The following is an 11,068-nucleotide window of genomic DNA, read 5'->3' as shown; positions in this document are numbered from 1 at the left end:
ATATGCTAGATCATCAGTATTAAATACCTGCTTATATATGGATATCCAATATATTGTTTTTAGAATGAAAACAAATTGGGCTTATAAGTTTACTTCTTCAATCACACCCCTCTTGAATCCTTTCAATTTTGTAACTTAATTTTTGAGTCTCTTCTAGAAGACATTTCAAATGAATATGTTCCTGCCAAATGATTACACTGAAATAATGTTTTATCATAGAGTATCAAGAAGTATTTTTTAGCAGCCTTCAATTTCATGTTTCAATATGGTGACAGTGGAAGTGAAGTATGGTGTTGCAAGAAGTGATTCTGCATGGTTAAATACCAGAAAAGGATTGCTTCCTTGAGTCATTATTACCAGAATTGAATAAAGATTTCAGAATTCAAAATACAGCCTTTGATAACTGTTTCTGATGAATTGGGAGTTTTGGGGAAAACATGACACAATTATTGGCTAAAGATGAGAGGGGGCTTCTTCTGGGAGTTGATTTGAACAGCTTCATGATGCCATATCTGTTTGGATGCTGGAAGCACACAATCTGCCCTTGGCCTTCCTTGCCTTAGAAAACCGGAGAAAATTAAGATGCTAGTAAGTGAGAAACATCCGAATGAAATTAATCTTAAAGACCAAATTAAACATAAGAGTGAAGACAGTACTTCTTGCTCCCAATTGGTGCTCATGGTAATGGCTAAAAGCAAAAATGTTTGCAGAGTACTCCCACAAAGGATTCCCATCCAAAGCCCCTGCAGAAGAAGACTAGGATGATTAACAAGACTAGGATGGCAATACATGCCTTTTAGGAAAGGGGAATTCCTACCTTTCCTCCAAACTGCAAGACAAAAGTGAGGATGATTGCAGCAGGAAGGCCCACAAGGTAGTAAGCTCCTAGACTCACATAAGCACAAATCTTCTGCCAACCACATCCTCTAGCAGTACCTAAATTTTGGTATTGACTATTGTGATTCTCCAGTTCTTGCAATATTGGTACCGTAAAAGTTATATGAAATAAAGAACAAACATTCCACTATGTCACAGAATATTGTGCTGGTCTAATGGCAGAAAATACTGATATATATGCAGTGAATGAAACTTTTTTGATGGGAGGATGAAGGAATTAAGGTTGGACCTGAGAGTGCACCCTGGATTCCATCAATGAAGTTGGATACAGCAAGCACTGGCATTATGGCTGCCAAATATCTAATGAGTTCCTCCTCATTGGTGTACATGTAACCCCATACCCCTCTCACTGCAACTGCAAGTAAGCTTACTGATAGGCCTTCTGTGATGGCCAGGAATAGCACAACCTGTACAGCAAGTCGAGCAGCATGTGGTCTCCCTGCACCTAATTCATTCGAAACTCTTGTGCTTTGAAAACGAGAGTTTGGGTGGGGGTGTCACAAAAGTCTAGATATTGGCAAAATAAATCTACACACTATGGCTAATGAGTTATGAGTAATACCTTACTGCACTACCAAAACCATAGGGAATTCTGTATACCACTGCACTTGTGTCTAGGCTGGGGAAAAATGATTGAAGTTAGCAATGGAGGAACTATGCTTGATTTATAGAAAAATTGTATTAGGTGTTCTTACTGACTGAAAAAATCCTAGATTTTTGGCTGTCTGTTTATATGGATAATCTGTTTTCTTTATAAGAAGGGTTAATGCTAGGTTTTTTTTTTACGTACAAGGAGTTTTTCTGATTCACTTGCTTTTCTCCACATTCTTGACAAGAGCAGTGGAACTACTACAGATCACTTTTAGAGAAAATCATGAAATTTGTGGAAAACAAGACATATTTCACATATTCCTAAAGAGTAAAATATTTTCTTCCACACTGAGCTCTTCAAAAATTATTTGTGGAAAAATGATCTTTGTAGGACCTAAAAGCGCCAGTGGAAATTCAATTTTATACATTCTAAACATCAGAAGCTTGGAAAGTGGCTGTTGTTTGGAGTTGAAGACAATATGAAATACACCTGATTGACATCATTGATGCTTCTAGCTTAGGATTGGGAAGAAATCCAGACATGAGAGCCAAAAACTCGTATGACCAGAACTCCAAGCTGATACATATCACAGATACAATCAGATTAAGCTGATGAATTGAAAACACTTAAAAGACTCTGAAGAGCATTAAGGATCATTGTAAATAGAAGTTTCCATGGTGGGCAAAGAATCAAACTCACCAGACCATAAGGCATGAAGGAATAGCTAAACTAGTAAAGCTAAGAAGATTTTTCATGCCCTCCTTAGAGAATCCTGTCCAAGTTTTTTGACATGCAGGCGAGAACTTGATATAAATTGCCATAATCAGCACGTTGGTCCAATAAGAGATGGCAATGGACAGGGCAGCACCTTTGATACCAAAGCTAAACTTGAAAACCAATGTCCAAAACATGAGGATATGAACTAAACTTGTAAATCCAGTACTGATTGTTGATGGCCACACATTATTTTGAGTCTGTAGAAATCTGATTTGGCATTGAAGGATGCCATAAGGGAAAATACTAGGGATCAGCCAATGAGCATATATTCCAGCCTGCATTGAAATTTCAGGGTCTTGTCCAATTATTGTGAAGATTTTCCCTGTGTAGGCCCATACGAATGCAATTGGAATGCAGGTTGGCATAAGAACAAGCAGAGCTCTCTGCATATGTACACCAAGCATATGGTACTGCTCTGCTCCATAGGCTTGTCCACAGAATGTATCCAGTGCACTTCCCATTCCCAGCTAATCACAATGAAATTTGGAGGTGTTAGAATCTCACATCTTAGCATTTGATTTGGCCATACATGTGAATGCACAAACACACACACGTACAGAAGGATAGTACCATGTTTGGACTAAAGATAGACTGAAGGAACTGAAAAAAGGAAAAAAAAATTATTGAGTGGATGCGCATCTTCGTAAACCTTTTGGTCTTACATAGAGTTAATCAAAGAGGAAAATTTTAAAATTTAAATGATGGGTTGTTTCCAATTCAAAAGCTAAATAGTGCCTGATCATATAAGATTCGTGAGTTAGCTCTTTTGATTGCGGACAGTCTCTTTGTGATTTTGGAAACTACTAATCTTTGGAAAACCCTGCTTTAGCATATGCATGGATGAAAGAATCTCCACAGGCATAGAAAATTAGGAATTAATAACTCAAGAAACCAACCCATGATTATAGTCTCATGTTATTTTACTATTAATCGAACAAATATATGAAGTTTGAGTTATCCCTCCACACTCTCCCCCCAAAGAGGCAGAGAGAGAATGGTGCTTGAAACTATAAGAGTGTAGAAAAGGCGCTATACCATGATGCTGAAACCAGTAACTCCTGCAAATGAAGTGGCCATGGAAGCACTTGATAGAGAAAGCTCTCCAAGGTGGCCAACAAACATGATAGATATCATCTGTAAACTGTACTGTAAGAAATTGACCACAACCAGAGGTCCTGCTAGCTTCATTTGCTTCTTCAGCTCTCCTATAACCTCAGATGTTTCAATCCATCTCTTGGGTGATTCTCCACCAAATTCAAGACCCTTCTCATCCTTTGGAATCAGAGGAGATTCAAGAAAAGATTTCAAGTACCCTTCATCCATCTGCTCCCTTGTTGTTCCTTGAAATCTCAAGAAATGGAGGAGATGAAATATTTTCCTATATGAGAAGGAAGGAATACAACGCTTTCAGTTTTGGTGAGACACATGTGGAAATGCATACCCTATTAGCCTATATATGGCTATTAGCTAGCCATCTAACTTGACTTGGTATTCGTGCCTACTCTTCATAAATTAAAGATAGAAGGACAAATCTACTTAATCCACCGTTAGTTCACTCCTTTGATTGGTATGGATATTGATATATTGGATGCTACAATTGTGATAAGTGTGATGGTTGGATACAAAATTGTAGGTCATTTAATGTCCTGCTCTCAGCTGGCAGTGTATAGACTTTATAAGAAGACGACAAGTAGATACCAATAAAATTGGCATTCAAACTTCAATATGGGAGACATAAACATAGAAGTCACGCTTAGGCTTCCTAATTTGAAGGCAATGTCCCCTTCGTAGGCACTTTCTCTAGAGGCTCGGTCCCATGCCATGGTACCATTTTTACCTTTGAAAATTCATATATATTCAATTTTTCTTATTTCTTTGATGGACTCAATGACACGCATATTCCAAGCTTGCTTCTGAGATTCTCTCTAAACAATTTAAGAATTGAAGTGATTGGGCTTTAAGCTCATTTAAAGAAGTATTCACTGGAAGATGGAGAATTGATGGTTGTGAGAAAGCTCTTCCAGTGCTGTACAAGTTAAGGAAAAACTTAAAAGAAGTCTTAAAAGCAAATACATCATATGCATCGTCATTGTTAGCTCATATGTAACATTAGTCCAAAAGTAGGAAGGTGGCCTTTACAGATAGTTATTGCAATTGTCCCCTTGAACTACCCGTATCATTACATTGTTCATTTTTGCCTAGTATTTCAGTTTATGAAAGAAACTTGCATTTGTCACTGAGATTTATAAAAACAACAATTTTTCTTCAATTTTATATTTGCTAGCCTTGGAAAAGTCATGATTTATAGGTGACAGAGGACTAGAGGAGGGAGGACTGAAATCGTTATGACTTGTAGGTGAGGGAGGAGAAGAATATCCTCCCTTCCTCATGGAGGACTGTTTGGAAGAAGTAACTTTCTTTTGTCAAAAAGTTCTTCGTTTTTATTCAATCGTTTTTCTTTTGTTACTTCAACCCTACGAGTACATATTAGAATATATTTTCTATTCTAAGCTATACAGATTTTGCTCCTATAATTAAGCTAACATGTGAAGGAAAGAAATCCCACTTTCTATAATTACTCTAATTTCCTTTTAATATACAACTCATGCCAACACTCCCCCTCAAATTGATGCATACAGATCCTTCATGTGCAACTTGATCAGTGAGTTGTGGAAGTCTTTGCTTGACACGACTTTGGTAAGTATATCTGCAAGCTAGTCCTCAGATTTGACAAATGGAAACCGGATTGTATTAGTCTCTAGGTTATATTTGATGAAGTGTCGATCAATCTCTACATGCTTTGTTCGATCATGTTGAACTAGATTGTGTGAAATGTCTATAGCTGCTTTATTGTCACAAAAGAGGTTCATTTCAGACGTGGGAGCAAAACCGATCTCGTCTAGTAGTCTTTTCAGCCAAAGAAGCACACACAAACCCTTGGCCATCCCACGAAATTTTGCCTCTGCACTAGAGAGTGCCACCACATTTTGTTTCTTACTTCTCCATGTCACAAGGTTTCCACCTACAAATGTGAAATACCCTGACGTTGACCCATGCTCCTACTCGGTTTTGGGTTGACACCGTTACCACTGTAGTTCATTTGCTCAATCGAATGCCCTCTAAGGTGTTGGATTTCCAAACCCCCTTACAAGCCCTCTTGGGCTATACACTTGTGCCTGCAATCTTGATGCTTCATCCATGTGTATTTGGGTGTGTAGCATATGTCCATCTCCATAAAAATCGACGAACTAAGCTAGACCCCTGTGCACGTCGCTGCTTATTTTTGGGCTATGCTTTTCACCAAAAAAGATATAGATGCTATGATCTCACTTCTAGTTGCGTGTATATTATTATGGATGTCACCTTTGTGGAAACCGAAACATTTTTTCCACCCAATTCTCCTCTTCAGGGGGAGACTAGACAGGAAGAGCAGAATTGGATAGAATTAAATTGGCCGAGCATATCTGAAATACATGTGGAACCGAGGCAACTAGAACATGTTTTTCTGGCTACTGAACACCATGAAGATGCTTATGAACACGGGCAACCAGAACACGTTTCTCTAGTTATTGAACATCATGAAGATGATCACGAAGCGCATGTTACTTCCCTCTCTACAGTACCTGAAAACCTAACTCCTGAGAATGATCATGAGGTAAGCTCCTTTAACACAAATATCTTGGCACCTCCTATTAGTTATGTGTTACCTAACAGGCACAATCATGGAAAGCCTCCAAGCTGCTATTCACTAGACATTGAGGAAAGAAGATCAAGATATCCTATCGCCAATTATGTGTCCACAAAGGAATTGAATGAACCTCTTAAGACATTTGTGCATAAAATTTTCGTGTGTCACGTTCCAACAAGGGTGAAGGAAGCCTTGGGAGACTTGAAGTGGACTCAGGCAATCAAAGATGAAATGGAGGCACTAATGAAGAATAAGACATGGAATCTAGTGCCATTACCAGAAGGAAAAAAACAGTGGGATGCAAGTGGGTGTTTTCCATTAAACACAAAGCTGACGGATCTATAGAAAGATACAAGGTAAGACTCGTGGCAAAAGGGTATACTTAAACATATGGTATAGACTATCAAGATACTTTCTCACCAGTAGCTAAATTAATAACTGTTAGAGTGTTGATATCTCTTGTAGCAAATTTAAATTGGCCACTACATCAGTTTGACGTGAAAAATGCCTTCCTTCATGGCGGGCTTGAAGAAGAAGTTTATATGGACATCCCTCTAGGCTACTCAGTGACCACGGGAACTAATGAGGTGTGTAAGTTGCAACGAGCTTTGTATGGGTTAAAACAATCGCCACGGGCATGGTTCGGGCGATTTAGCTTGGCAATGAAGAAGTATGGTTTCCAACAGAGCAATGCAGACCACACTTTGTTTTTAAAAAAATAGCAAGGAAAAGTCACGACTCTTATTGTCTATGTCGATGATATGGTCATTACAGGAGATGATATTGAAGAAATCTCACTGCTCCAAGGGCAGTTGGCCAGTGAATTTGAAATGAAGAATCTAGGTGGGCTCAAGTATTTCCTTGGGATAAAGGTTGCCAAATCAACCCAAGGCATATTTTTATCCCAAAGAAAATATCTTCTAGATTTATTATCTAAAGTTGGATTATTAGAGTGCAAACCAGTGGATACCCCAATTGTCCAAAATCATATACTTGGGTTATATCCAAATCAGAAACCAACTGACAAGGGAAGATATCAACGGTTAGTTGACAAGCTTATTTATCTCTCTCATACTCATCCAGATATTGCGTATGCTATGAGTGTAGTAAGTCAATTTATGCATTGTCCAAGTGAAGAACACATGGAGGTTGTAATTCGGGTACTAAGGTACTTGAAGTCTTTTCCAGGAAAAGGGCTCATGTTTTCTAAGAATGATCATGTGAGAGTTGATGGCTATACAGACGTAGATTGGGCTAGAAACATCTCTAATAGGAAGTCGACGTCAAGATATTTCACATTTGTAGGTGGAAACCTTATGACATGGAGAAGTAAGAAACAAAAGGTGGTGACACTTTCTAGTGCATAGGCAGAATTTCGTGGGATGGCCAAGGGTTTGTGTGAGCTTCTTTGGTTGCGAGAACAACGCCAGAAATCGTATCTGCACTGCCAGTGATCATAATGGATTGACGGAGAGCTTCGCAGCGGACGTGGGCATACACTTGCTCCATAATAGGGAATGGATGAAGCTGCAACACGTCGCCTCAAATCTTATCTAGTCGATCATCCAAGCCATCTAAGAAAACATACACTCTGTCTTCTTGAAAAAGAAGATTATAGTTGTGAATATCAACTTCACACTCCATAGGATTAGGGCGGCGGAAGTCAATCTCACGCCACAACCCTTGGAAGTCATTGTAGTATTTCTCAAGCGAGCCTCTAGCTTGTTTAAGCTGCGTCACACAACGTCGAAGATCATAGGCTTGAGATGTGTCACTACCATCAAAGTAAGTGGTAGCAATGGAATCCCACACCAACTTAGTTATAGGAAACTGAATGAAATTCCCTATCAAAGAGGGATCCATGGAGTTGATCAACCAACCTTTGACAATGGCGTTGTCAGTGCGCCATTTTCGAAATGTTGGATTCGTCGAATGTGGTTGTGGTATATCACCATTGATATATCCCAACTTGTCTTTGCCAGAGATATACATCTTGACGACTTGGGACTAAAGAGCATAGTTGGTTCCATCCAGCTTGATGCCGATAGGAGCAACAGAGGGTTCAGTGGTTAGAGTCGGTGGTTGGACTTTGGTAAGAGCTTCGGTCATCTTAGCCGTGAATTCGAAGAAGAGAGAATCGAACTGAGACGCAGCAGGCTGGGGTTCTACATCGGAGTCCGACGACATGGTGGGCTAGGTGAGAGGCGCAATGTTTAGGGTGGGTGGGTACTAGGGTTAGGCTCTAATACCATGTCAAAAAGTTCTTCGTTTTTATTCAATCGTTCTTCTTCTATTACTTTAACCCTACGAGTACATATCAGAATATATTTTCTATTCTAAGCTATACAAATTTTGCTCCTATAATTAAGCTAACATGTGAAGGAAAGAAATCCCACTTTCTATAATTACTCTAATTTCCTTTTAATATACAACTCACGCCAACATCTTTCACAAATGCTGAATCTTTTGAAAGCATTGCAACCCTGCAATGGTTCATTGAAAGACCGCTTGATATTCCCCTTTGTACAAGAAGTTTCAAGGACGTATTCATGATTCTACCATATCTCCATCTAAAATAAAAAAATGGCTACCTGGAGCCTCTCCCACCACCGTTCATTTCGTTATGTCAAGGCCACTATGACTGGGCTGGGTGGTCTTCTACCTTATGAATCAGAAACATGGTAGAAGGATTGCTCGATCCTGTTTCCTTGGCTCCAGCTAGTGGCGGAGGGCCAGAGGCATAACCGATTCCTAAGCAAGGAATTGTCTTATGCAAAGCCTGCAACAGATAGCCGGAAACTTAAGGACAAAACATGGCTGCTGAGCATTGATATCATCAGAAAGACTTTTTAACACCAAAGGACAACAAAAACTCTCAAAATTCAACTGACAACCTATCCATTAAGTTTGTGTTGATTCAATGTAGAATACTTCTTTCCAAGTTATGATCACCCAATAAAAATAATAGTTGTAAAGAGAAAAAGATACCTGACTGCAATCAGATCATCAAGAAAAGTAGTGCATAAGATCCCTAAAGCTGCAAATATTAGGAGAATTCCATTGTTTCTCCATTCAACTGAAACTAACAAAAACTGCGACAAGGTCTGTCAGAATCCATCTAATGTGAGAACAAATAGAAAAGATCACATTTTTTTTTTCTGGAAAAACTTATAAAAAGACTCCCCAGGAACAGGATTAGAGCAAAAGGTTGTTAGATCATGAGCTGTTGCAAACGGGATTGAGTACAGTGAAGAACAAGACCTCATTTCAATTCCATTACGATTGCTGGAATTGAGAGAGTGAAATGTTGGATAACTTGGAACAGTATAAAGACAGCATTGCAATTTCATTTGGATCCTAGTTAGATTCTTTGCTAGAAGCATTTATTTCATGTCTTCTTGATGTTCAGGCTTCAAAATGGCATTCTCTTAACACAAAAGTATAGGCTGCCATTGCAATTAGCCTCATCAGGGTAAATCCCAAAAGTCCACTTTTCATTAGTACAAAAGAAAAAAGAAATAGACAAAAAAAGAAGATTACATTGAGTCACTAACAACTTAAAATCATGTTTGGAACACTGGAATAGGATGAGAATGGGAATTTCATTTCATTTCGATTCGTTACTACGTTTGGATAACAATTAGAAATGAGAATAGGAATAAAGACATTCCTTTTTATGGAAACTAAATTCCAACATTTTAAGGATTTTGATTCCTCTCTTACACATGATATTGTGATCCTCCTTCATTTTTATTCCCATTCCATTTCTATGCTTGTGTACCAAACACACCCTTATAGGATCAAGGAACTCAGCATTGTTTCTGAGTTCAGAGTTTGAGGAAAACATTACACAATTATAGCCAAATGAGAAGGGCTGCTAGGAATTTCCATTCTTCAGGTTGATATTGGATCATCATAGAGAAACATGATTACTCCTTATTTGGATTCATAATTGTCCTCCATTCACTGCCTCTTATGCATGTAACTTCTGCTTACATCTCCCCCAAAGCAATTCACTTATCATGTCCAAATGTCATGACATAAACAGCTTCCTGATGCCACATCCGTCAGGATGCTGGAAGTACACACTCTGTCCTTGCCTGCCTTGCCTGAGAAAAAGTTAAGCAAAGACGGTAAAAGGGAAACATCTGAATGTAGTAGAAGACTGAATTTAACAAAGAGTAAGATAATACTTGTTGCTCCCAATTGGTGCTCATGGTAGTAGCAAAAAGCAAAAATGTTTTCAGAGTACTCCCACAAAGGATTCCGATGAGCATCAACAAGACTAGGGTGGCAATATATGTTTTTCAGGGAAGGAGAACTCCTGCCTTTCCTGCAAACTAGAACATAAAAGTGAGGAACTATGCATGATATATAGATATATTGCATTAGAAGGTATTCTTACTTGCAGAACAACTCATATTAGAAGTAGCTACTGAGAGTTGGAGAGTTGATGGTTGTGAGAAAGCTGTACAAATTAAAGAAGAAAGTAGAGGAACGGTCTTAAAAGCAAGTCAAGTATTTTATGTATCATCATTGTTAGGTCAGATGTAGATGTTAGTCCCATAAGTAGGCATGTGGCCTTTACTGTTATATTTACTGCAATTCTCTCCTTCAACTACCATTATCACTGACATTGTTCAATTTTGGCTATAAGTTTCTTAGATTCTTTATTTGTAAGTATTTAAACTTACAAAAGAAACTAGAAATGGTCATTGAGGTTCAGAAAATCAACCATTTTTCTTCAATTTTGCTTTTTCTAGGATTGGAGAAGTTGTGAATTATAGGTGAGACAGAAAGGAGGATTGAAAGAATCATGACTTCCACAAGGAGGATGGTTTGGGAGAAGTAACTCTCACAAATTTACAATCTTTTGAAAACATTGTGTCATTCCAAACAGTTCACTTAAGACAGATTCACATTCCCCTTTGCAAAAGAAACTTCAAGGGACATATCCATGACCCAAACATGTCCCCATTTGTCCTAAAAAAATGGCTACCTAGACACTCTCCCACCACCTTTCATCTATTCATGTCAAGGCCATTATGGCTGGTGGGTGGTCCTATATATGATTTGACTCCTTAGTTCCAGCCAGTGGCACAGGCATACTCAAT

General features: G+C 38.6%; 1 protein-coding gene and 1 long non-coding RNA gene across 2 annotated transcripts; both read right to left on the bottom strand.

The window, feature by feature from the left end:
• Nucleotides 1-321: 321 nt before the first annotated feature.
• On the bottom strand, nucleotides 322-3,704 carry LOC100243357 (protein DETOXIFICATION 16). Its single transcript, XM_002277491.4, has 8 exons — nucleotides 3,302-3,704; nucleotides 2,189-2,733; nucleotides 1,979-2,065; nucleotides 1,460-1,516; nucleotides 1,127-1,365; nucleotides 818-936; nucleotides 657-743; nucleotides 322-558 (listed from the first exon to the last, which is right to left on the bottom strand). Exons 1-8 carry the CDS (start codon nucleotides 3,587-3,589, stop codon nucleotides 499-501), a joined length of 1,482 nt encoding a protein of 493 aa, XP_002277527.1. The 5' UTR covers nucleotides 3,590-3,704; the 3' UTR covers nucleotides 322-498.
• A 5,724-nt stretch (nucleotides 3,705-9,428) lies between these two features.
• On the bottom strand, nucleotides 9,429-10,425 carry LOC104882277 (uncharacterized). The gene is made up of 2 exons (XR_002032267.1): nucleotides 10,360-10,425; nucleotides 9,429-10,294 (listed from the first exon to the last, which is right to left on the bottom strand). It is a non-coding gene; the product is annotated as an uncharacterized LOC104882277 (long non-coding RNA).
• Nucleotides 10,426-11,068: the final 643 nt, after the last annotated feature.

The sequence above is a fragment of the Vitis vinifera genome, chromosome 17, assembly GCF_030704535.1.
Source record: "Vitis vinifera cultivar Pinot Noir 40024 chromosome 17, ASM3070453v1".
Classification (NCBI taxonomy): domain Eukaryota; kingdom Viridiplantae; phylum Streptophyta; class Magnoliopsida; order Vitales; family Vitaceae; genus Vitis; species Vitis vinifera.
Note: the sequence above shows the minus strand (reverse complement) of the source record. Positions and strands in the feature narration are given on the sequence as shown.